Here is a 26,969-nt window from a genome sequence, read left to right on the forward strand (position 1 = left end):
TTGGAGCCATCTGATTAATGTAGAATCACTTTTAGGTTTAAGGACAGACTACTCAAGTCTGGACCATGCGGTCTGTGTGGTCTGATTTTCTATGTAAATCTCTCTCTCTCTCTCTCTCAAGGTGAGGAAGAAGGAAGAGGTTTATTTTAGAGAGAGAGAGAGAGAGAGATTAACATAAACATCCCTAGTCTCTTCATGTATCATTGGCCGTGACAAATAATAATCAATCATAATAATAATAATAATAATAATAATAATAATAATAATAATAATAATAATAATAATAATCTTCACATTCTATATCTATTTTTCTTCTTATTTTCGTTCTTCTTTTCTTATTCTGTTGTCTTCATCTTTTTCTTTGTTATATTCCTCCTCTCCCTCTTTCTTCTTCCTCCTCTTTATATATTCTTCCTCTTCGTCCTCCTTATCTTCGTCCTGTTCCTCTTCCTTCTTATCTTCATCCTCTTCCTTCTTATCTTCGTCCTCTTCCTCTTCCTTCTGATCTTCGTCCTCTTCCTCTTCCTTCTTATCTTTGTCCTCTTCCTCTTCCTCCTCTTTATCTTCGTCCTCTTCCTCTTCCTTTTTATCTTCGTCCTCTTCCTCCTCTTTATCTTTGTCCTCCTCCTCTTTATCCTCTTCCTCCTCTTTATCTTTGTCCTCTTCCTCTTCCTCCTCCCTATCTTCGTCCTTGTCCTCTTCCTCCTCATTCTATTCTTACTTTTTCTCATCCTTTTCATTTTATTTTATCTCTTCCTGTGTTCTGTATCCTCCTCTCTTTTTTTATTTATCCTTCTTCTCTTCTTTTTCCTCCTCCTCCTCCTTCTTCATCATCTTCCTTCTTTTCTTTTTCCTCCTACTCCTCTGCTTCTACTACTACTACTACTACATGTATCTGAATAGTATGGTATTGTTGCTATTGTTAGTAGTAATGTATGTAGTAGCTGTAGTAGTAATAATTTTAGCAGTTGTATAGTAGTATCAGTAACTCTTTCAAGAGGAGGGTATCAGGACATCTATCCTCCCGAAATTAACCTCTCTTTCGGCCACCTCTTTTGAGTCTTTCTTTTAGGAGCAGCGAGTAGTGGGCTTCTTTTATTATTGTTTCCTTTTCTTGTGCCCTTGAGCTGTCTCCTTTGTTGTAAAAAAAAATAATAAAAAATAGTAGTAGTAGTAGCTGTTGTTGTTTTTGTTGTTCTATAGCCCTGCATAATGCAAAGTTGTACTCATCCTCCTTGACACTCTCTTTTCTCTTTCAGGAGCTGAGGTGGAGAACAAGAGTCTTTCCGGGCTGACGGTGTGTGTGTTCCATCTTGGCTGTCAGAGCTGAGAGCACCAAATGTGTGACGGTGAAATCTCAAGAGCCCAGAGATGTATACGCAGAAGGCTGGTACAGCAGCAAAGTATATTGGTTACAACAGTAGCAGCAGTAGTATTTGGACCCACACTCTACCTTCTCCTTCACCCTCTTTTTCTAGCATCATGGTGGTGGTGGTCATTGTGGCACAGATAGATGGTGGTGGTTGAGGTGAATAAGAAGGGGTTAAGAGTGGTGACTTTGCTCTGTGTTTTGCTAAATCCTTTCTTGCAGGAACAGTCAATTTCATCTATAATGTATATAACTGTCATTCTCCTTGTCACTCTTCTTTTGTCTCTACTACTGCCATCACTACTTTTAACCTTGACCAGACTAAACAAACATCATGGCAGATCCATAACTCTGGTATTCTCGCAAGGTTCATTGTCTGTGAAAAAATGAGACAAAGGATATTCTAAAGCATTTATTAGCAAGGCAGCTAATCACTGATCCCTCCGCAGGTCACATGAGCAGCAGCAGGCACAGAGTGGCGCCTCCCCCTGTTACTAGACAGCCTGGCAGGAGTCAAGATGTGCAAGGCAGCAAACCAGTCCTCTGCAGCGTGTCCTCTCCTCTGAGGCTGCAGTTATGCTAAGCTGAGTCTCTTCACGGCATTCCTCAACTCTGTTTGACGAACATTCAAGATGTTATTTTGTACGGACTCTTCCACAAACTGTTCCTGCCAGGAGAGTGGAGCCAGCTTGTGCTGACCTGAGTCAGGGTGACTCGACTCTCCTGGTGTGAACAGTTTGTGGAAGAGTCCACACAAAATGGTATTATCTTAAATGACAGGTCAAAGAATGTAGACACTTGCTATGAAGTGACTTGTCTGGTGTAAATGCAACCTCAGGACGCTGCGTTCCCTCCAGTACGAGAGGACAACATTCAACCTGCAAGATAGACGTGGAAAAAGCTCAACATATGTAACACATGTATCACAGGCAACTCTTTCCATTTTTGTGTATACATTTAGAGAAACTGCACTACCACCACAGTTAAAAACCTTGAAATGTACACCATTGAGCCAGGAATTAAACCCAGGCCTTCGAACAGAATGGCAGCAAACCAACTGAGTTACTGATGAGCTAAAGGTTGCTGTGTTAGGGCCACTTCTGTTGCATTTTTCGACACCTGCCCCACTGTGGACATGAAGGGGTCATCTTTCTTTCAGTGGGGACCGGGGTGTCAGGGAAAGTGCTGCAGAAGGGGCCCCGGGCATGGTCACCTTTTAGCTCATCAACTGATCTGTTGGTTTGCTGCTCTGACTTTTATTCTGAAGGCCTGGGTCTGATTCCTGGCGCTCGGTACTTTCATGTATATTTTCATGTACAGGTAACTCTCGATTTATGCGAGTATTGTGTCCTTGAAGAGGTCGCGTAAATCAAAAACAATGTAAATCAAACAAGAGGTAGGTTTCTGTCGAAAAATAAATATTCACTTCATTCAGTGGAGAGAGAGAGAGAGAGAGAGAGAGAGAGAGAGAGAGAGAGAGAGAGACGTAAATAGATAGATAGACGTAAAGAGAGAGAGAGAGAGAGAGAGAGAGAGAGAGAGAGAGAGAGAGAGAGAGAGAGAGAGAGAGAGAGAGAGAGAGAGAGAGAGAGAGAGAGAGAGAGAGAGAGAGAGAGAGAGAGAGAGAGAGAGAGAGAGAGAGAGAGAGAGAGAGAGAGAGAGCAGTCTGGTACCGGTACTGTACCGTATAGCTGGTACAGTTAGTACCAGTACTGGCACCAGTACCTGCCCACCCCTAATGTTGAGTAGTGTGGCAGCGTGGGTACTGTATTGTTGTTCGAGTGGTGCGGTGACCTCTTCGTTAATCAGTGGCTCAGTTTGTGTGATGCCCTGACTCTTACTCGGCAGGCCCGGGTTTGATCCCCGGCACTGTGGTATACATTTTGTGTTGAAAACCTTTGGGTTGTGAGTTGGTAGAAACTGACATGGTAAACTGCATGTAATGCATGTAATTCGCTGCCACACCCATACCAAACCTCTCATACACGCCTTCATTACCTTCTCCATCCCATCCTGACACACCACATGCACCTCTTATATAACTCATTTCCACTGCTGGTATTCTCAGTTGCTGTGCTGCACTCCATGTCCAGTTTAGTGAAAAGAATGCACAAATAACACATCATCATCATCATCATTAAAATTAGCTCAAAAGTGGCAATTATGGAAGTTATATGCATGGCTGTTTGGCCTGAGTTTTGGCACACGTCTCATATAATATAATATGTCTGATATGAGACTGGACTGTTTATTTTTTCAGTGACTGTAGTTGAGTCATGTTGGTGCGTAGCCTGATGTATACTCAGTGCCTCAAGTATTCATAAGATTCTCACTTCTAAATTTTTTCCCAGTAGAGTTCACAAATAATATTCACAAATTACAATGATGGGCTGCACATACACAGCAAGAACACTGGTCTGCTTACCTCACATGTCTGAGACTTCCGGTGTGAGGTGTTTTAGGGCTTCCCTGTGCTTCCTGCCGTCACCTCGTCTGGCATATTGCTAAGTTGTGATGCAGTGGCCATTTGCTCTATTCCTCTATCCTGTTGGACTCTGCTGGACTGGGCTTTTCCTTTTCCTTAATTCCTCAGTCCTGTTGTGCTCTGCTGGGCTAGCTCTCTTCACACTATGGGGGATGCAGGAGTCTCAGCGCTGTTCTCTCCTTCTCAAACCACAGAGCAAAGTAATGTGCAGACGTGTGTAAAAGTCAAGTTTATAAGAAAATATATTAAGGTTAAGTTTAGGAGTTGAGTTTTACGTTGATAAAACTTTTCAAGAAGCTGAAGTTTATTCCTCAGTTTTCACTATCAGAGCCTTGAAAGGGTTGACTTTTTTTAACTTTCCCAGGAGCAGAGTCAATGGTGCTCTGAATGTGTGTGTGAACCTTGAGTTTGTGACAGTTAAAGGGACATGCAAACACTCTTGTTCCCCCAAAATTGAATAATAAACAGGTAAATGTTGCATATATAGAATGTGTGTCAATTTGTATGCTCAAGGAGTATATGCATATGACAGTAAACAAATATACACAAACATACCTGCACAGATGTACTTATCGTAACCTTCATGTTGAGATATGTTTGGGCAAAGTACCATAGTTGACAGGGATAATCCTCAGCCTTCTGTAACCTAGACCTTTGGCACATTCAGTAGCACATAACAGCACAGAGAAGGATATGGATACATTCTTCTTTGTCCCAGGGATACTTCAAACACACACCTGCTCTCCAAAACTACATGAAAGTCCTTTAGAATCACAAGGCCACTAGTACCAATTTTAACCTGGTAGCAGCGATGGGCCAAATTTGTGCCATGATATAAACCCCCCAAAATAGTTGATACATAATCTGACCACAAATGCTTTGATATATATTATGAAATGGTATGTGTGAGGGGCAATTTTTTCACATTTTTCTCGCTTGGAGGGACCATTAAGAAACATGATCCCCGCTGCTACCGGGCTAATAAGCGTGAAAACTAATGTTGAAGCTTAGAGCGTCTGTACATCCAAATTTATTGTCATGTAGCACAGTTTTGGATCCTGTTAGATAAATGTAATGCCTCAACCACGCCTTCACAAGACAGAGAACACTTGACAAAAAGAAATTCTAAACTTTTCCTTTGTTGTGAGGTAACAGGAGGAAACACAGAAAAGGAAGGCTTTAGGGAGCCATAATGCCTCAAGGTACACCTCCCCATGCCAGAGAACACTTGAGAGATACTGTTCTTCTCTACTTCATCTTTGTTTAATGACTGTTTTTTCCCTCATGGGGTTGGACAGAATGAAGCAGACACTGTCATCTTCATCAAGGTTTGTAGTGGGATTTTTACTGCTGTGGATGACTTTCCTGACAGGCAACCCCAGTTTTCATATGGGGGCCCAGGTGGACTGCCTACCATGGCTAATGAGTCCTACTTGCACGGGTTTGTAGTTGGAACTGTCCCTCTCCCAGCTGGACTGCCTACCATGGCTATGAGCCCCGCCTGCTGGGGTTGGATTGGTGAAGTGGCAGGACGTGTCTGCATGTTGGTGGGCCGTGCACACAATACTTCTTGATAGAAATTGTTGATGGTACAAACTCTATTTTGGACACAGTGGTGCTTGTGGCCTTGTAATCCTAAAGGACTCAACCTCAGCTATTCCAAAACATACTGTTTAAATCTCTGTCTACCAGTACTGTCCCTCTACTGTCTACTACTGAACTGAGGAAGACAACTTTAACTCCAGCTACTTCAAAATACACTATTCAGTCTCTTATTTGTCTACCAGTGCCTTGACTCATGCTGCCCTACTGTCTCTACTGACCCAGGAAGATAAAACATAGATTCGGTGAACAAATCAACAGTATCTCTTTATTATTCACAGCTCTGGGCACCAACCAGAACACAACACAGCCTACGAAACAGGCCGACACTAGGCTCAGGCACCAGTCAATGTACACGGCATCATTAATATAATGATGACAGCAGTAGTGCATAACAACGTGTGTGTGTGTGTGTACTTGGTTGCATAACACAGATGTCACCTCAACTTTTGTCCCATTCTGTGTACTGCAGCTGTACAGTGTAATATGTAAAGTAAAAACCCTGTTGTAATAGTATCATCACCACCACCACTACCACGACTACTAACACCACCACCCACGTCTACACACACACACACACACACACACACACCAAGGCAACTCTGAGCTTACTGGAAAACAACAGAAGAGGATATACAAAGGAAGAGACATCAAAAAAATATTGAGCTATGAGACATCGTATCAAATCAAATCTGCCAGCCATCAGCCGACAGACACCGAGAGGGGCAACAGGGCATGTGTGTGTGTGTATTTACCTAGTCGTATTTACCTAGTTGTGACATACGGGAAAAGAACTACACTCGCGCTGTCCCGTCTCCATATCCTCTCTTATCCAACTTTTCCTTAAAATCATGAATGTTTCTTGCACAAACTACCTCCTCCCCCAGTCAATGCATGTGTGTGTGTGTGTGTGTGTGTGCTTAGGGTGGTAAAATAATTAAAATACAAGTCACCCACAACTACAACAACTACATTATTCTTTACCAAGATAAAAATCAACTACTACACAGATATGACATGTCCAGAACCGAAGATCGTCCGCGCCAAAAATGAGTTTCGAGATAACCAAGCTTAATGTTTCCCAGCTTTGTTTTTATTACTATGTCGCTTTGTTTTGATCCCTCAGTACACTCTCCAGATGGTCCATTTTCCCTCGGCTACCTATACTGTTTGATGGAGGAAGGTTATGCCTGTATGACACGACCCAGGACTCAAAACTGTCAAAATGGTGTAGATGTCCCTTTGGTTCTGGACGCATTATATCCTGCCCACCTCTCCTTATAACACCAGAAAATACTTCCCCTAACACCCCCAGACACATCCACACTCACTAAGCACCAATGCAAGTTTCCTCTATGTAGTTTGTGATCAAGTACAGGGGAGGGAGCTCTTATACAAGGTAGGATGAGCAGAGAAATACAGGAATTGGGAGGGACTTATAAACGAAGCCTGAATGAACAGAGATTGATCTGGAAAAGGGAATGGGAGGGAGCTCTTAAACAAGGCTGGATGAACAGGGAAATTGGCAAAGTACAGGGATTGGGAGGGACATAACGAAGCTTGAATGAACAGAGAGATTGATTTGGAAAAGGGAATGGGAGGGACATAAACGAAGCTTGAATGAACAGAGAGATTGATTTGGAAAAGGGAAAGGGAGGGAGCTCTTAAACAAAGCTTGGATGAACACAGCAATTGATCCCCTACCCCAGTTTGAGAACCCTTGACGAGAGAGTACCGGAAGTCTCGGAGGTGATGGGAAGAACAAGATATCGTTTGGAAGAGGTGTGATACTGAATGTTACCTTTATCCTTTCGACTACAATGATAGGAGATGCATAATACTGTCCTTCATCCACTCAAGCACTGCAATAAAGAGTAAGAATAAAGTTTGTGAAAGAGTGGAGGAGTGACGTCACATCCATCCATCTTGAACACAACATACTTTCCTGATTTTTTCCTCTTCAACCCAACACAAGACCAAGAGTAAGATGAGAAGAGTGAGTGATACAGACTGTCTTCCTCTTTACACAATACAAGACCAGGAAAAGGTGAGAAACAGTGCTGGAGTGGCAGAGTCGTCCATCCTCTTCAACACAATACGAGTTCAGAAGTAAGGTTGGAAGAATAATGGCAGACTGTCTTCCTCTTAAACAAAACACATGACCAAGAGTAAGAACATATGACAGAGTGATGCCGACTTTCTTCCTCTTAACCCGGTAGCAGCGACGGGCCAAGTATGTGGCTTCACCGTGTAGCAGCGACGGGCCAAATTTGTGCCATGATATAACCCCCCCCAAAATAGATGATACATAAACTGATCACAAATGCTTTGATATACATTATGAAATGGTTTGTGTGAGGGGTGATTTTTTCTCATTTTTCTCGCTTGGAGGGATCCTTGGTGCTACTACCGGGTTAAAGGCAATGAAAGACAGAGTAGGGTTAGAACAGGGTGATACAGACCTCCTTCCTCTTTACACAACACAAGAACAAAATTAAGGTCAGAATAGAGAGTGGCACAGTGAGTGGCGTCCCTGCTTACTACTTCTTTTCTTCTTCTTTCTACTATAATTAATATCACTTTCTCTCTCTCATCTTCCTCCACTACCTGACTTTATTACAAGGCTTTACACTGTTCATCTCCTTACTAAAATCATCCCATCCTGCCTCCCTGCTTTGTACTCCTATGAAAAGGCATCACATTCTATTCTTCGCCAACTTTACCTGTACTAATACTCTTCCCCTCTCCTCTAGGCCTATGCAAAACCCATCTCATCCCCTTTCCTCAGTGGTGTTACTAGAGGGGATGTATTTCAAGCTTTCTGTTACTAAGATGTCAAAAACTAGCAGCTTCTCTCTAAATCCCATAAACTTCACATCCAAATATTTTCCTCTTGGTCTGTTTGTTGTGTTTTCCTCCCCTTCTTAACCTTCCCTCATCAATGTTAACGCTGTCTTTCCTTCTTCTCCTCTAAATCCCATATACTTCACATCCAAATATTTTTCCTTTTGGTCTGTTTGCTGCGTTTTCCTCCCCTTCTTCACCTTCCCTCTTCAATGTTAACGCTGTCTTTCCTTCTTCTTCCTTCCCCTTTATTCCTTATTAACCTCCTCCTCTTCCCCTGATATTGCTGGCACTGGTCTCGAGGGGAGTGGCCTAGGAGGGGAGGACTTGTAATAAGGGTGTAGGTGTGTGTACAAGAGGAGCCTGGAGTTGTATGTGGAGGTCCAGTGAGCCAACAGAATTATTGTTTGCTATATTACATTCCAGGATTTCATAGGATGAACTGTCCTTTCTTCCCTTCCTTTCACTCTTACAAGCTCTTTCTCATTAACCATTCCCTCTGTCCTTTCTCCTTCTCCTCTTTGATTCTTCCTTCTTTATTCATTATCCCTCTTCCCCTTCCTTCTTCACCCACTGCAAGCCCCACATCATACCTTCTCCTTCCTTCTCTCATCTTTTTTCTCTCTTTCTTAGCCATTCCCCCTTTTCTCCTTCTATTATCATCCCTCTTCCCCTTCCCCTTTCTTTTCCACCCACCCCAAATCCCAGATCAAACCTTCCCTTTCCTTCTCTCATCTTTTTCCTCTCTTAACCATTCCCCCTTTTCTCCTCCTATCTTTCTATTTACCTTTTTCCCATCATCTTTCCTTCCTACCCACCCCAGATCATACCTTCTCCTTCCTTCTCTCATCTTTTTCCTCTCCTCTGTTAATCATTCCTCTGTTTTTCCTTCTTCCTTTACATTTATCTCAATACAATCAATCTTCCCCTTCCTCTTCCTTCCCCCCAGTCCTTGATCAAACCTTCCCCTCCCTTCTTTCATCTTCTTCCTCTCCTTTTTGCTTTCCATTTATCTCTTATTGACCTCTTCCCCTTCCCCATTCTTCCCCTGACCCCAAATCACACCTTCCCTTCCCCCCTTTCCCGCCTCTCCCTCTCTTCCTCCAGCAGGCCGGGCGACACGTTCCGCTCAAATATGGTCTTGGGTACGAAGGTCTTCTCCATGAGTGGCGTGAGTTTGTCCTCCTGCACCAGCTCCTTCAGCAGGCGATCCGTGCGCTGCTCCTCTATTGATGGACGGCTGGGAGGGGGTGAACGGAAGCGCTTCTCCACGTTGTATCTGGTGGAGTAGAAGTGGTGGTGGTGATGATGATGGTGGTGGTGGTGGTGGTGTAGTAATATAACACAACTCAATACCGAGGATTGAGCCCAAGCCTTTTGAGAATAAGGGCCGCATTCACAGTCACTTTGTTTTCATCGTTACTAATGGTGGTGATCGCTGCTATAGTATTTCCACGTAAAACTGGCCGATGAGATAGTGGCGGCTGCAGGGTTAGCCTAGCACCGCACCTTACCACACACTCTCAACACCTCTTGCTTCCTCTGCAGCCCCCACTACCCCATCTGCCAGTTTCACGTGGAAAACTATAGTGTCGATCGGCGCCATTGGTAATGATCAAAACAAACAAAACGACTGTGAAAGCGGCCCTAAGTCAAGGCAGCACACCAACTGAGCCACTGATGAGCTGAAGTGTCACCTTGCCGGCATGCACTGTATTGACGCCCCAGCCCCCACTCAGTGCTGTTACATTACAGGACTTTTTTATTGCATTACTGAGGTTTCTCTAAGGTATATATGCACTGCACATGCCACTGTGGGTTGATTAAAAGTGTCTCCAGTAACCAGGAGTGTATCACCTTCACCATGTTCACAGTGTAGGGCTGGGGTGCCTGGTGCAGCCTGAAGGAATGGACCCTGGCCTTTATTTGCTCAATGAAGACCAATGACGAAACCAAGATAAGGTGAGTATTAATAACAATGCCACAAAAAGCATTCACCACATCTCTGATTTGTAGCATGAATAGCTTAATAATATAGCTTGCTCTTCACTAAAACTTCACTCACATTAAATTTGCACGGATATGATTATACTTCCTTTCTGTTACCTTATCCCAGTGTCACGGGAGATGAACACAATTCCTTTCAAGATATGTCACTTGCTAATCCCAGACATTCATTGCCACCCAAACCCTAAGCTGCCTCTTTCTACTGGTCAGACTATTCTACTATCCCCACTGTTACTATTACTGCTCAACACTCACCCCACAAAGCCGATGACAGCAGCGAATGGCAGCGTGACGTAGGGCGCATAGGTCCTCAGTAAGATCATAAGAGGCCACATGACTGGTGGTGTGGGTTAGGCCGCTGGTGCAGGGCAGGTCAGGCTGGAAGAGAGGAGACAAGAGTGAGTGTGGGTGTGGTGGTGAGTGAGGGTGTGTGTGGACTGTGGTGGGTATGGGTGTGGTAGTGAGGCTGGTGGTGTGGTGATTGGAGGTATAGTGGGGACCTCTAGACAATAATATGAAGTGTATAGTAGAAGGGACGACTAGCCATTTTCACAGTTTCACATACATTTAGCAAAGCCTATGAATCACCTGAAGAGTGGAGTCAAAGGCTCTTCGTCTCATCAACTCCCCTCCTCATACTGACGGTCTTCTACCTCTTAAATTCCGCTGCCATGTTGCCTCTCTTTCTATGTTCTATAGATATCTTCATGCTGACTGCTCTTCTGAACTTGCTAACTGCATGCCTCCCCCCCTCCCGCGGCCTCGCAACACACGACTTTCTAATCAAGCTCATCCCTATACGGTCCAAACCCTTTATGCAAGAGTTAACCAGCATCTTCACTCTTTCATCCTTTACACTGGTAAACTCTGGAACAGCCTTCCTTTGTCTGTATTTCCTCCTGCCTATGACTTGACCTCCTTCAAGCGTATCAAGACACCTCGGACTTCGGTTTTGTACTTTGGCTCTAAAACCCTTAAAACCAGACCTAGTGACCATTAATGATGGTCTCCTAGGGGTGGCACATGACACACCTGAAGTGCAAGACATTGGAGTTCATCATATCTCTTGATTTAAGGACAAAGTACTTCTCCAGGTGGGGCCACGAGTTCTGGAACTTCTGGCCGTCAGGTTGAGTGTCCTCCTCCTCACCCACAGATGCTGCCGGCTCCCTAACAGGGTCAGCATCCTCAAGCGGAGCAAAAACATCCTCACTTGGTTCACCTTCCATGACGTCAATAATGATAAACAAGGCGACGATAATGAATGTTATTACACGGTGACAACGTCGCAGCTGAACTGACCAGAGCACAACAAGCAACAACAAGAGAAAGAAGCCTCCAGTTTATCCTAAATCCGTATATTTTACCCAAGGTATCCCGCAAATTTACACATTTTTTACTTTTTCCATGATTGACACTTATTTTTATTAAGTTTATTTCATATCAGGCGGAAAACAATGAATTCATATTATTAAATCCTGAGTTCAAAGAGTTGGAAATGGAAAATGCATTACCCTAAGATACCCAAATCTCTCTAATAATTGTCTAATTCCCCAACTTTATGGCGTAATTTACCCAAAAGTGGAAGCCCTGGAATTATTGCGCCATGTGGCTCAACTGGTGCTGCGTCTGCCCACAACGGACAGGAACAAACCTGTGTGAATTTTTTTGTGGACTTAAGAGTTAGTGGAGGAACTACATTTAGCGGAAGCTTATCGGTCCGCTAACTGTTTCCAAAGTTAGCGAAAATGCTAATCAGCTAACGAAAAAGTTAGCTTCGCTAATTAGCAGTTAGCAGATTAGTGGAACTGTGCCCACCACTGCAAGCAAGCATTTCCTCACTCACCAAAAAGTCACTGTGAGCTTGGATTGAACTCACGACCAGCCATCCACAACACCCACAAAGCGCCAAAAAACCTATACCATAAGAGGCTTTGGATAATGAGACACTGGACTTGGCATATATTTCCTTTACTAATCTCCACAAGTTGTCCCTTAACATAACAGTCACAGTTTTCCTTACTCCTCTTCAGCACTGCAATCTGTGCCTTATACAATAACACTTGCTTTACCATAAGAGGCCTTGGATAATGAGATGCTTTACGTCAACCAATACATATCCTCAGTTTTCCTTTCTTCTCTTTAGTGCTGCATTCTGTGCCTTATATAACAACACTTACTGTACCATAAGAGGCACTGGGTAATGAGATGCCTTCCTTGCTGTCATTTTCTTTACTAATTTCTGCAATTCATCCCTTCAACCAATTCATATCCTCAGTTTTCCTTTCTTCTCTTTAACACTGCATTCTGTGCCTTATATAACATCACTTGCTGTAACAAAAGAGGCACTGTGTAATGAGATGCTTTCCTTGCTGTTTCTCTCTTTACTAGTTTCTGCAAGTCATCCCTTCAACTAATACATATCCTCAGTTTTCCTTTCTTCTCTTCAGCGCTGCAATCTGTGCCTTATATAACAACACTCGCTGGTACTCTGCCTTTGCTCTGGTCCTCTCTGCTGATGCCCTAGCTCTCTCCGCCTTCTCTTTGGCCAACTCAGTTTCAATCTGCATTTCCAACCACTGAAGCTCGAGTCTCCTCTTCTTCCTCTGATGTTCCTCTTCTTCCTCCACTGGGCAATGGCGGGAGGGCTTAGGCCGTGTGGCAGGCTTAGGGCAGTCGAGGGGGCTGAGGATGTAGGTTCCAGGCTGTTGTGGGGGTGATGTTGAAGGCTGTGGGGGTGATGCTGCAGGCTGTGGGGGTGATGCTGCAGGCTGTGGGGGTGATGCTGCAGGCTGTGGGGGTGATGATGCAGGCTGTGGGGGTGATGTTGCAGGATGTGGGGGTGATTTTGCAGGCTGTGGGGGTGATGTTGCAGGCTGTGGGGATGATACTGCAGGCTGTGGTGGTGATGTTGCAGGCTGTGGTGGTGATGTTGCAGGCTGTGGTGGTGATGTTGCAGGCTGTGGTGGTGATGTTGCAGGCTGTGGTGGTGATGTTGCAGGCTGTGGGGGTGATGTTGCAGGCTGTGGGGGCGATGTTGCAGGCTGTGGGGGTGATGTTGCAGGCTGTGGGGGTGATGTTGCAGGCTGTTTGGGCATCACTGCTGTGTCCTCCTGCTGACTGCTGATAGAAAGAGAAAACAGCTTTGAGAATGACAGCAATTAGAAGCAGTCCATTAAATATATAAAGAGAGAGAGAGAGAGAGAGAGAGAGAGAGAGAGAGAGAGAGAGAGAGAGAGAGAGAGAGAGAGAGAGAGAGAGAGAGAGAGAGAGAAATGTGTTTATGTATGATGCATCTAACACTCCTCTTCTTAACTGTTGTGAAGGTGGAATGAGGTTTGGTAATGACAGTGACTCAAAAATAATGTGTTGTACTTTTAGATTTCAATTACATGCTATATCTAACATCCCTCCTGCTGATTGTTGCTGAGGATGGAATCAGTTTGGCAATGAAGGCAACTCAAGAAAAATGTGTCAATGGGAATTTGGAGAAGAGAGGCAAGTGGTTTTATATTACGATTACATGCTTTGTCTAACACTCCTCCTGCTAACTGTTGCTGAGGAGAGAATGCAGTTTGGGAATGAAAGCAACTAAAAAAAATGTGTTCGTTAAAATTTTGGAAAAAAAGATGAATACTTATAATTACTTATAAGAGGATATTTCACAAACTGCTTCACATATATTGCATTTCTGTAAACAAACAAAACATGTAAACATAATACACAGGGAAGTTATCAAATTACCAAATGAAAACTTATTATCAAACATGTACACACACACAAAAAAAAAACCTCACAGCCCATACAAACATACACACACAAAAGAACTAAGAACCCAAACAAAAATTAACACACAACCTCACAGTCCAAACAAACATGAACACACAACCTCACAGCCCAAACAAACATGAACACACAACCTCAGAGCCCAAACAAACATGAACACACAACCTCAGAGCCCAAACAAACATGAACACAACCTCACAGCCCAAACAAACATGAACACACAACCTCACAGCCCAAACAAACATGAACACACAACCTCAGAGCCCAAACAAACATGAACACACAACCTCACAGCCCAAACAAACATGAACACACAACCTCACAGCCCAAACAAACATGAACACACAACCTCACAGCCCAAACAAACATGAACACAACCTCACAGTCCAAACAAACATGAACACACAACCTCACAGCCCAAACAAACATGAACACACAACCTCACAGTCCAAACAAACATGAACACACAACCTCACAGTCCAAACAAACATGAACACACAACCTCACAGCCCAAACAAACATGAACACACAACCTCACAGTCCAAACAAACATGAACACACAACCTCACAGTCCAAACAAACATGAACACACAACCTCACAGCCCAAACAAACATGAACACACAACCTCACAGTCCAAACAAACATGAACACACAACCTCACAGTCCAAACAAACATGAACACACAACCTCACAGTCCAAACAAACATGAACACACAACCTCACAGTCCAAACAAACATGAACACACAACCTCACAGTCCAAACAAACATGAACACACAACCTCACAGTCCAAACAAACATGAACACACAATCTCACAGCCCAAACAAACATGAACACACAATCTCACAGCCCAAACAAACATGAACACACAACCTCACAGCCCAAACAAACATGAACACACAACCTCACAGCCCAAACAAACATGAACACACAACCTCACAGCCCAAACAAACATGAACACACAACCTCACAGCCCAAACAAACATGAACACACAACCTCACAGTCCAAACAAACATGAACACACAATCTCACAGCCCAAACAAACATGAACACACAACCTCACAGTCCAAACAAACATGAACACACAATCTCACAGCCCAAACAAACATGAACACACAACCTCACAGCCCAAACAAACATGAACACACAACCTCACAGCCCAAACAAACATGAACACACAACCTCAGAGCCCAAACAAACATGAACACAACCTCACAGCCCAAACAAACATGAACACACAACCTCACAGCCCAAACAAACATGAACACACAACCTCACAGCCCAAACAAACATGAACACAATCTCACAGCCCACAAACATGAACACACAACCTCACAGCCCAAACAAACATGAACACAATCTCACAGCCCACAAACATGAACACAACCTCACAGCCCAAACAAACATGAACACACAACCTCACAGCCCAAACAAACATGAACACAATCTCACAGCCCACAAACATGAACACAACCTCACAGCCCAAACAAACATATACACTGAAGAAAAAGACTTTACCTTGTGACTTGAGGGCATGCAGGCTGTGGTGGTGCCCCCTTGTTGGAAGGCGGTAGGGCAAGCCCATCGTGGCAGCCGCTGGGCTCAGGCTTATTGTTTATTGTGTCGGCAATCAAGCTTTCAATCTGACTGAGGGGAGGAGGGGGAGGTCCGTCGCCTGGAAATTGATGAGGAATTATATAATTATTTGCAACAGCTTTTCAATAAGGTTATTAAGTTCGCCATTTGCGCACCTTCAGACCGCCCATATGTGCACAAATGGTGAGGTTTGACTGTATATATATATATATATATATATATATATATATATATATATATATATATATATATATATATATATATATATATATATATATATATATATATAAGCTTAAATTTACAGGCAAAAAAATGTTCAGGCAAACAGAGTCCAGCCCCCAGATGAGAAGGGTCTTTAATGCCAATGGATTTGGATATAAAAGGGATGAATTAACATGGTCATGGGTACAGCCACTTCACTAACAGACAGATGTCTGGCCTTATCAACACCTACAGAAAAGGGGGAAACTCTTACCTGAATATTCAAGGGCTTGATGGTGGGCCCAGATCTGATGCTTGGCAGCACCCTTCAATTGGAACCACTTCTTCTGGCAATCCCTCACGGTCCTCAGTGTCCCAGGAAAAGCCTCCCTCAGGTGGCAGGCAATGTCGTGCCAGGCCTTCCTCTTCCCAGGGGTGGAGTGCTGTGGCACGCTGCCACGCTCCCTACACAGCGCTGCATAATGCTCCGAGTACAGCTGTACAAGAAGGAGCGCTTCTGCGTCTGTCCAGTTCTTTTTTCTACGTCGGCGGGGGGCTTCTGGTGGTGGTGGTGGTGATGGCTCTCTCTCCTTTGCAATGGCTGTGTCTTCCTTTGTTATTCTGGCCAGCCTGATTGCATACTCTCCCGCCGGTATGTCTCTGGCCCTCACCACAATTGTCTCTCCTGATGCTGATGGTGTCTTCAGGGCCTCCAGCTCGATCACCCTGACTTTGCTGCCTCCTGCTGGTGGTGTCTTTCTCTCCTCTGCCATGTTTGTGTCTCCTGATGCTGATGGTGTCTTCAGGGACTTCATCTTGATGACTCTGATTCTGCTGCTTGCTGCTGCTGGTGCCTTTCTCTCCTCTGCCATGTTTGTGTCTCCTGATGCTGATGGTGTCTTCAGGGACTCCATCTTGATGACTCTGATTCTGCTGCTTGCTGCTGCTGGTGCCTTTCTCTCCTCTGCCATGTTTGTGCCTCCAGCAGCTGGTGGTGTGTGTCTGCCCTCCGCCATGTTTGTGTCTCCTGATGATGATGGTGACTTCAGGGCCTCCAGCTTGATCACCCTGACTCTGCTGCCTGCTGCTTCTGGTGCCTTACTCTCCTCTGCCATGTTTGTGCCTCCAGCGGCTGGTGGTGTGTCTCTGCCCTCCGCTGTGGTTTTTCGCTGTTTGCAAGCCACCGAGACAAAGTTAATTTTCAGATATAATTAATTTACGGAAGCCTTACAAGTTATCAAAAAGTATATCTTACATTTTCACTATTTTCACAACTTCTTTGATATCTACAAGTAGAATTGCATGCAAACATTGGCTACATGTAGAGAGCCACATGACGAGTGCCAGGCCATGAACCAGTGCCACACCAGGCCTCACCAGGGATGCAGCACAATGGAACTTTTGAACATTATCAATCCCAGCAGCCTTTTCCACACATGAATATACACAATGCATACATTATCTATACATCACATTATTCTGTGAGTATTCATGGTTAACAACTCATACTTTTGTGGACGAAACTGACAGGAAATACTAAAAATCAGGGGCACAGGATAACAAAGGGTCATATTATTAAACATTTTGGTGCCCAAGCACACACACTTGGCAAGGCTTTCGTAGGAGTTTGGGGCATTTCAAGGGGTAGTTTTTGACCCCAGTGGTAGTCTGACCCTTCTTCTCTACCATGAACCTGAGAAAACACTTATTGTAATCCGACTGGTGTCCTTCTTGGCCCTTTAAAATAGTTTATGTGAGGGGCAGAAGCATCTAACAATATCAGCCATAGACTCTGCCTGGCTGGGTGCCCTGACAACCCAACGCTGTGAGATTTTGTCGACCATTTACAACTATACCATGAGGAGTCCTGGAAGTATTTATTTCTAAAGTTAAAAATTCCAGCCACAACATGATATTTCCAATGCTGCTACAGCCCCTGAGTGTCTAATAATTATGGTATACATGTGTATAGTATATATCCACTCTGGACGATTCTGGGCATATTCTTCCTACTCATCCCCCTTCTGACTCCTTTATGCCTGTTATTAAGATTCTTAAGAATGATGTTTTCTTTGCCCTCTCTGGCCTCAACCCTCAGAAGGCTTATGGACCTGGAGTGCCTCCTATTGTCCTTAAAAACTGTGCTTCTGTGCTGACATTTGAAACATTTGAAACATTTGAAACATTTATTAATAGCCTATTAGGTACAGTTACATAATATGTTGTATGTATTGTTAGAGGCCAGCCTTTATATAAGCATAAGCTTTTCAGGCAAACCCTGCCTTGTCAAACTCTTTCGCCTCTGCCTGTCAACATCTACTTTTCCTTCCTGCTGGAACTATGCCTTCATACAGCCTGTACCTAAGAAGGGTGACTCCTCCAATCCCTCAAACTACCGTCCTATAGCGTTACTTTCTTGTCTATCTAAAGCTTTTGAATCAATCCTTAACCGTAAATTTTTTACGCATCTATTCAATTCTGACATTCTTTCTGATCGCCAGTATGGGTTCCGCAAGAGGCGTTCTACTGGTGATCTTGCTTTCCTAACTGACTCCTGGTCATCTTCTCTTAGCCGTTTCGGTGAAACTTTTGCTGTTGCATTAGACATATCAAAAGCCTTTGATAGGGTCTGGCACAAATTTGCTTTCCAAACTACCCTCCTATGGTTTCTATCCTTCTCTTTGTACCTTTGGAGTTTCTTTTCAAACCGAGTCATCCGTCACTGGAACAATCTTCCTTCCGAAGTAGTAAATGCGAATACCATCAACTCCTTCAAATATAGAATCAACCATCACTTCGCTGTGTCAGGAGTGAACTGAATATTGAGGTGCTTTCATCTGCTCCTCAATATCGAGGTGCTTTTCATCTGCTCCTCAATGTCGAGCTATGGGGAGGCTGATGCTGTACTGCTCACATTCCTTAGAGGTTAATCAATCTGCTCTATTCATTGCAGATATCACTAGTTTCCCAATATTTCCCTCCCACCCTCCCTCAAAATAGCGATTTCATGAACACAATAATGCAAATCAGTAACAACACAACAAAACTCACTGGAAAAAGTTTCATCCTCACAATACATGGAAATGAGGGGGAAAAAATAACCCACTGCCGCCCTACCAAGATGATGAAAGATGGACTTGACTGCCGCTGGAGCTGAGCCGCCCCCTCCACCGCCATATTTCTTACTGACAACAGCACATCAGTCTTATTTTTTTCTTTCCAGCAAGGGAGGCACAAAAAAAAAAAAAAAAAAAAAAAAAAAAAAAAAAAATGGCTAAACACTGCCCCAATCTCCAAGTCTATGACCAGGATTCACCAAAAATAATCAAACTTACCAAATCTAACCCAACCAAACTTAACATCACAAGAGTATATGTTAGGGGCTCCTTACTTTTGAGACCAGGGAATTTTCCCTATTTCAGGGACTTTTTTTTTTAGGGAAATTTTGGAAGCACATTTTCAGTGATTTTGCCTCCCCCCCAAAAAACAAAACAAAAAAAAAACCGGTTCCCTACAGGTCCCCAGGCTTGTGTTGCGGGGTAGGGGGTGCTGGAATGGCGGAGGGGAGGCGGACTTCTTGTAAAGAATTACCCCCAAATATCTACAGGTCACCACACACACACACGTCAACAAGTCATCAAATAAACACAAACACACACAGGTCGGTGTTGTGTTCTTGGCTGTCCTCCTGTTCCTTGCTACTCTCCAGCAAACTCTGCATGCTCAGAAGTGAAAGTAAACATGTTGATAAACTGAGTTGTTGTCATGCACCCTCGACAGCATGGCTTTGCTCACTTCACCCCCCCCTCCCTACTCATGAGCCTATGGTGCTCTCTTGCCCCCCAAAAATCTGCCAAAATTATGGGCCTTCATGTGCACATCAAGAAAGTTTTGTTCTGAAAATAGCAGGCCGTGGTCCCATGGCCTAACCATCCCCCTGAAACACTGAAGAAGCAAGATGGGTAAAGATTTGTTTTAGTACCGTGTCAGTATTTCATTACCTACCTTATGAAACATCACTAGCTCTTCATATATCTTTTCTACGTTCAACAATCATGGAAACGCTTTCAAAATCCAATACAAGGACTATTTATCGTTGAAAATGGGGAATAATATTCATGAAAGCGTAGCCTCCTCTGGCGGCGGCAGTGCTGTTGCCGCAGCCGCAAAATAGCTTGCAGAGGGTTTAGAGTGGGGGAGCATATTTAAACTACTCCAACCAAACTTTATGACCTGCTAATGGGGGGGCTTCGCCCCCCTCGACCCCACATTCTAACCAGGACCCCCCCCCCCTCCCCCCACATGTATATGCGACTTACTTCTGTGAGGAGGTATTTCTTGCAACACTGGCTGCACTGCTGCCGTGGCCGCCGCCAGAGGAGGCTGCGCTTTCGTGAATATTATCCCCCATTTTCAACAATGAATAGTCCTTGTATTGGATTTTGAAAGCATTTCCATGATTGTTGAATGTTTGTAGAAAAGATATATGAAGAGCTAGTGACGTTTCATAAGGTAGGTAATGAAATACTGGCGCGGTACTAAAACAAATCTTAACCACAAGATACTATTTCCTGTAAATTTATCCCTGAATTCACTTATTACAACACAGAGCGCTGCACCGGACCCATGAATGTTTTTCCCTCTTTAAGAACAAAGCAATATGCACACCCTCCCGTGCTGGAAACCACTGGGGGCAGCCAGGGACACAATATCACGCTGGCCCCCCACAGGCTCAAGGGGCAATGCAACGGAGATGAGCACCGAGGCCATGCGCAGCTATAGTGTGTGCCCTTTGACCCTAACATCACACACAGTCAACAGGTCACCCAACACACAGCCGGCCAGCCCCCCTCCCCCCCACCTCGCAGCCCTTCCTTCCCCCCCACCTCGCAGCCCTTCCCTCCCCTCTGCTCACCTTGCTCCTCCCCTCGTGCCTCGGCAGCCCTCAGGAGCCTCGCCGCGCCCCTGCACACACGACACACAGACAACACAGCAAAGGACCAAACACAAACAGCGCCCCGCCGGCAGGTTGACCTTGATCTTGATGTCACAGCTCACAGGTGGCTTGAGATTTCTCCACGGCTTTGTATCGGCAGTTCAATCAATCAACATACTTAGATTATGTAAAGATCGGTTGGGGTACTTTAAATATATTTGACATGATATTTCCCTGGAGTTGCTCTACTTCTAGGATCTTTTTCCCTAGGAGGTAATAATATTGGGGGCGGGGGCAAGATATCATTGCCTACATCTTGCACGCCACATGCTCTCCAGCTCAATCGACTCTGCCATTGCCAGCTGCTATGAGAGGGGTAGTCCAAGCTCTATCCACTATGTCCATGTTTCGCAAGACACCAATGTCACCTACGGTAGAAAGAGTGCCTTATATGAGTGGTGCCCCACCCGAGTCTTGTTCTGTGTGCGCCAGGCCGGGAGGTCACACTCTACAGCATTATGTCCTTGAGTGTTCTGCCATGGCCTGTTACCGTCCGCAGGGTATACGTGCGTGATGTGCCTTCCCTTGTCACCTGGTTCATTAATCATAGCATTGTACTTGCCATAATTAAAGAGTACCCAAAGTTTGCTGCCAGGTGATAATTTAGGTAATTGCATGTGTACCTACTCAGGAATATTATCAGTATTTACATTATAATTAATTTTTCTGTTAACAAACCTCAACTTGTGTTTTTATTTTTGTACAATGGAGATTTTATATTTTTTGTAACGCCTAGTCAGGGGTTCGTCTGCAAGACCAGCCATTCCCCTTTGTTGTATTTTACAACAATAAATATTTCAATTCAATTCAATTCTCTCTGTCAAACTGGCACACATCACACCAATCTTTAAAGGAGGATCTAAGAAAGAACCAAAGAACTATAGACTCATCTCTCTGACTTCCGACATCATAAAAACTTTTGAAAGAATATTAAAGAAACACATGGTAAAATTCTTGGAAGATAATCAACTTATAAAAGACTTTCAACATGGCTTCAGAAGTAAAAGATCTTGCCTTGTGGGCAGGGTCAGTCTAAAGGTTCCCCTTGTAACAACAGCATCACAAACCAGCCAGGAAAACCAAGGTCTATTTTCTTCAGCGTTTCGGGTTCCCATTGCGCTTTGTGAATGGACAGATGAAATGAAACAGACTGCACCATCCCAAACCAGCCCACGAAAACCCCATGCAGCAACTTCTACGAGAGGCTTTTGAAACTGGCGAACGGAGGCGCCCAGACGTAAACAAATACAGGCTCTTATTGCATCCATTCTATCATTGACCTTATTGGAACAGGTAGACAAGAGAGAAACACACGCACTTTATATTCCAAGGCACAACTTTATGGGTACAGCACGAGTACACTGGGACGCCTACAACCCTACGACCCTTGCTAGCTATGGACCAAACATTACCATCAGTAGTAGTAGTAGTAGTAGTAGTAGTAGTAGTAGTAGTAGTAGAAATGTTGATGAAGTTCCATATTACACAAAATTGGTGTCGTAAAAAGAACTATGGATACATCTTTTGCGAACACACACACACACACACACACACACACACACACACACACACACACACACATAATGGACGGAAACTATATATTTACAAGAAAGTCAGTCAGTCAGTCACTCAGCTAGTCAGTCAGTCAGTTAGTTAGTGTGTTTGTTTGTTTGTAAGTCAGTTAGTCAGTCAGTCAGTCAGTTAGTTAGTTCGTCAGTTTGTTAGTCAGTCAGTCAGTCAGTCAGTCAGTCTGCCACACGTGTCTTAATATTAACATTCACAAACGATGTAATTCTATTGCTTAACTAATCTTGTAAGACCTTAATAGTTTGTGCTCGGTTAAAACATCACAGATTCTTTATAGAGCTAACAGTATTCTCTCTCTCTCTCTCTCTCTCTCTCTCTCTCTCTCTCTCTCTCTCTCTCTCTCTCTCTCTCTCTCTCTCTCTCTCTCACACACACACACACACACACACACCACCACCACCACCACCACCAGGGCCTCACATGAGGGGCGGCACTTGGGCATGTAAGGGCTCTGCACACCACTCCGTGGCACAGCTGGCAGAGCGCTGCGGTGCCAGCCCGCTCAAGCCGGATTCTTTCCGTTGATTAGGAGTGGTTACTGTCCCCACTTTAGCAAAGGGAATGGGGTGTGTGGTGTGTGAGGTCCTGGCAGTACCCAGAGATCGACGATAAAGAGCACTTGCTCATGTCGGGAGGGTACCTGCTGGCGATTACGAGTTCAACACGTAATCAGGGAATGGTGAATTACACACACACACACACACACACACACACACACACACACACACACACACTTTTCCTCCATGGACGCACGTACACTCAGACACTCATTTGTAACCCATAATATATTTCTAACTCCCTCTAGGCTCTCAAGTTCTTTCCTCTCCAACACACACACACACACACACACACACACACACACACACACACACACACACACACACACACACACACACAAACACTCATTTCTAACCCTTAATCTCTCTAACTCACTCTCTAGGCTCTCAATCTCTCTTTCCAACCCCTTAATATATTTCTAAAGCTTTCTCTAGGCTCTCGTAACCTCTCTTTCATTCCCCTCCTCACACACATACACAGACAGGCGCAGTCTTCCTCTCTCCCTACACACACAAACACACACTCCCTCATTTCCGGGCCAGCTGTGTCAGCTCGAAGGGTTTGGGCGAGTACACCCTGACCATGAAGGAGCCGGGCGTGTCTGGCTGGAAGGTGGCGGGGATGATCACGTAGTGGCCCGGGACCAACTCCAATCGCGCCAGGACCTCGCGGAAGTTGATGTAGGTGCCGGAGCTGCCGTCCTCGTAGTGGTGGTAGAAGTGGTCCGATTGTAGGGGCTTGCTGGGGTCCTTGGTCTGCTGGTGGTGATGACAGGGAAGGGAAAGAAGGGAAGGGAGAGAATAGGTTAGTGTGTTAGTCAGATAGATAGATGGATGGAGATATGGAGGCAGAAAGACAGGAATAAGATAGAGAGAAAGAGATTAATACAGTACCCTCTCGAGTTTCGCGCTATCCGAGTTTCGCGATCCTCGAGTTTCGCGGTTAGTCTTAAATTCCTACCATCCCGACTTTCGCGCAATATCACCCCGGGTTTCGCGCTGGTTTGACATGTACGGGTTAATAAGATGAGATTCAAAGTGTTAAAGAACAAAGGAGGAACATAAGAGAGACGAAAATAGCTGCATAGATAGTGAAGACGATGAAATTGCATGATAAAACAAGACAAAGGAAGAATGATGAGTCAGAGGGAGATATAGGGCACGAAAGAGAAGGAACAAGATAGAAGAAAGAAAGGAAAAGAAAGCAAGAAGGAAGGAACACACACACACACACACACACACACACACACACACACACACACACACACACACACACACACACACACACGTACAAACGCACAACCCCCCCAACAAGCTTCAATCTCCCTCCCACACCTAAATCCCCCTCTCCACCTCCCCCACAACCCCTTCCCCTCCCACCCCTTACACATACTTACGCACTCACTCCCCCTCCACACACACACACACACACACTTACCTTATACACCACGAAGCCGATTTGCAGCATCTTAACGCCGAAGTCTTTCCTGGAGCGCCGGTGTTCTTGCATCACGCCCACCAACACGCTGCAGAGCCCGCCCCCGCCCCCCTCAGTGGCCTCTGCTAGCGTGAGATGAGGGATGAGAGAATGAAGATGACGGTTAACTCTTGCAGAAGGGATTTGGACCGAATAGGGATGAGCGTGAGATAAGGGATGAGAGAATGAAGATGACGGTTAACTCTTACAGAAGTGATTTGGATAGAATAGAAATGAGCGTGAGAGCGTGAGATGAGGGATGAGTGAATGAAGATGACGGTTAACTCTTGAAGAAGGGATTTGGATAGAATAGGAATGAGCGTGAGAGCGTGAGATGAGGGATGAGAGTTGAGGGATGAGAGAATGAAGATGCTGATGTACTCTTGCATCAGGGATTTGGATAGCATTAGAATGTGCTAAAAGTGTATGAGCGTGAGTAGAGAGTTCCAGGGCACGGGTAAAATGAGGATAATGAAGGATAAGTTGGATAATAAGGGTTAATGAGGATAATAATGATAATGAGGAAAATGCAATACTATGGATAATTTTACATGAGAGAAACTGCAAGAACGGGGATAATGAGGATAATAATGAGTGGGAAGGTGATATAAAAAGTAGATTCGATTTTCCATTAGCTTCCCCTCCCTCCCCCACCCACACAGCGCACAAAAACAAAAGTATAAATATTAATGTATCACTGGGTCAGGTTGAGTTTATTATTATTATTTTTTTCACCACGACCACGAGGGGGGTCCAAGTGCAAAAAACAACAGACATAAAGCTTGTAAAAATTATATTTCCAAAAAGAGAACAGAAGTGTAATTCCAAATGGAGATGTCTTGATACTCTCCTCTCGCATGCGTTCAAGTCGTAGGAAGAGGATGTATATGCAGCTTAACTCTTGCATTAGGGATATGGATAATATAGGAGTGAGCTATCCGTCGGTTCGAATCCGCCGCGGGAGGAGGGGGGGAGGCATGCAGTTAGCAAGTTCAGAAAAGAAGTCAGCATGAAAATATCGATAGAAGATAGAAAGAGATCACACACACACACACACACACACACACACACACACACACACACACACACACACACACACACACACACACACACACACACACACACACATACTCAAACAGACAAAGAAATCAATGCAAGGAAGGAAAATCAATCACTTGCAAGACATGGATTAAAAAAAATAATAAATGCACACACACACAAAAAAAACAAAGAAAAAACACACACCCCATCCATCATTCATCAGCCAATAGCGTGCCAGGACGGGCTGACGCGGACCAATCACGTGACAGATCGCTCGTGACGTCATCGGGAGTCCTGTGTGTTAATATTACAGAAACGTGTGTGTGTGTGTGTGTGTGTGTGTGTGTGTGTGTGTGTGTGTGTGTGTGTGTGTGTGTCCTCTTTTCTCCCTCACTTCCTTTTTTTCTTCCTTCCTTTTCCTCTTTTCTTTCTTTCTACTTTTTTTCTCCCCCCTTCTCTCCTCCCTCCCATTTTCCTTCCTTTCCTCCTTCTCTCCCCTTTCTTCCTCTCCTGTTTCGTCTTCTTCATATTACTCTTTCCTTCCATTCTTTTCCCTACCCATTCTCCCTCCTGTCTTTCTTTCCTCCACTTTCCTTCTCTTCCCTCCCTTCCTTCTCTCCCCTTCCCCTCCTTCCCTTTCCTTCCCGTATTCTTCCTTTTTTCCCTTCTCAGTCATTTCGTCCTTTCCCTTCCTTCCTTCTTCCTTTCTTCTCTCCCTTTTCTTACCTCCAGCTGTCTCATTCTTTTTCCTTCCTTTCCTTTATTTCCTTCCCTCCATCCCTCCACCCTTCTTTCCCTCCAATCTACCACCCTTCCCTTCATCACTCCACCTCTCCTCCTTACCTCCGTGCTCCACTTTCAGCAGAAACTGTGGATTGGTTGCGAATTTAGCGAAGTCGTTCCTGCTTCCTCCTGCTGTCACGCCTTCAATCCACTCACCTCTTATAGCCTGGACCTGAGGATAGATGGATAGATATATAGATAGATAGATAGACAGATAGATAGATAGATAGGACAGATAGTTAATTATTTAGTTAGTTAGATAGATAGATAGATAGATGGTTGAAGAGATTGAGAGAGAGAGAGAGAGAGAGAGAGAGAGAGAGAGAGAGAGAGAGAGAGAGAGAGAGAGTGTGTGTGTGTGTGTGTGTGTGTGTGTGTGTGTGTGTGTGTGTTTAACTAGGGCAAGCATATGAAGATCAATACACAGATAGATAGATAGATAGAGAGATACGTACATACATACACACATACATACATACATACATACATACATACATTATACATACATACACGTACATACAAAGCCGGGTAGATATATAGACAGACATATAGCCGGCACTCAAACACACACACACACACACACACACACACACACACACACACACACACACACATAGCAATCAATCCATAAAATTT

At 44.3% G+C, this 26,969-nt stretch overlaps 2 protein-coding genes and 2 long non-coding RNA genes across 13 annotated transcripts in view; all 4 read right to left on the bottom strand.

Moving 5' to 3' along the window:
- Positions 1-1,768: 1,768 nt before the first annotated feature.
- LOC126985964 (uncharacterized) lies at positions 1,769-9,347 on the bottom strand. Its single transcript, XR_007739221.1, has 2 exons — positions 3,795-9,347; positions 1,769-2,247 (listed from the first exon to the last, which is right to left on the bottom strand). It is a non-coding gene; the product is annotated as an uncharacterized LOC126985964 (long non-coding RNA).
- Positions 9,348-12,262: 2,915 nt separating this feature from the next.
- Positions 12,263-20,969, bottom strand: LOC126985955 (uncharacterized). 5 transcript variants are annotated; one of them, XR_007739219.1, is made up of 5 exons: positions 20,561-20,737; positions 16,167-17,061; positions 15,614-15,770; positions 12,621-13,430; positions 12,263-12,468 (listed from the first exon to the last, which is right to left on the bottom strand). XR_007739219.1 is itself a non-coding variant. In XM_050841561.1 (5 exons), exons 1-5 carry the CDS (start codon positions 20,660-20,662, stop codon positions 12,734-12,736), a joined length of 1,653 nt encoding a protein of 550 aa, XP_050697518.1. In that variant the 5' UTR covers positions 20,663-20,738; the 3' UTR covers positions 12,263-12,733. The 5 variants fall into 5 exon arrangements, 4 of the variants coding, with proteins under 4 accessions (XP_050697518.1, XP_050697517.1, XP_050697516.1 ...); XM_050841561.1 differs by having other exon boundaries at positions 12,263-13,430; positions 16,167-16,647; positions 16,846-17,061; positions 20,561-20,738; XM_050841560.1 differs by lacking the exon at positions 20,561-20,737 and adding an exon at positions 20,808-20,969 and having other exon boundaries at positions 12,263-13,430.
- Positions 14,180-15,503, bottom strand: LOC126985965 (uncharacterized). 2 transcript variants are annotated; one of them, XR_007739223.1, is made up of 3 exons: positions 14,596-15,503; positions 14,288-14,442; positions 14,180-14,227 (listed from the first exon to the last, which is right to left on the bottom strand). It is a non-coding gene; the product is annotated as an uncharacterized LOC126985965 (long non-coding RNA). The 2 variants fall into 2 exon arrangements; XR_007739222.1 differs by having other exon boundaries at positions 14,503-15,503.
- Positions 20,970-23,053: 2,084 nt separating the features above from the next.
- The window catches only part of LOC126985957 (calpain-A-like), a 30,699-nt gene continuing 26,783 nt past the window's right edge, over positions 23,054-26,969 (bottom strand). For 3 of the 5 annotated variants that reach the window (XM_050841565.1, XM_050841566.1, XM_050841563.1), the window contains 3 exons: positions 26,394-26,505; positions 24,471-24,595; positions 23,054-23,791 (listed from right to left, as the gene is read on the bottom strand). In XM_050841565.1, the coding sequence (XP_050697522.1) occupies positions 23,561-23,791; positions 24,471-24,595; positions 26,394-26,505 (468 nt within the window). In that variant the 3' untranslated portion in view covers positions 23,054-23,560. The remainder of the gene's footprint in view (positions 23,792-24,470; positions 24,596-26,393; positions 26,506-26,969) is intronic. The other 2 variants (XM_050841567.1, XM_050841564.1) reach the window with 1 other exon arrangement.

The sequence above is a fragment of the Eriocheir sinensis genome, chromosome 60 (assembly GCF_024679095.1).
Source record: "Eriocheir sinensis breed Jianghai 21 chromosome 60, ASM2467909v1, whole genome shotgun sequence".
NCBI lineage: Eukaryota > Metazoa > Arthropoda > Malacostraca > Decapoda > Varunidae > Eriocheir > Eriocheir sinensis.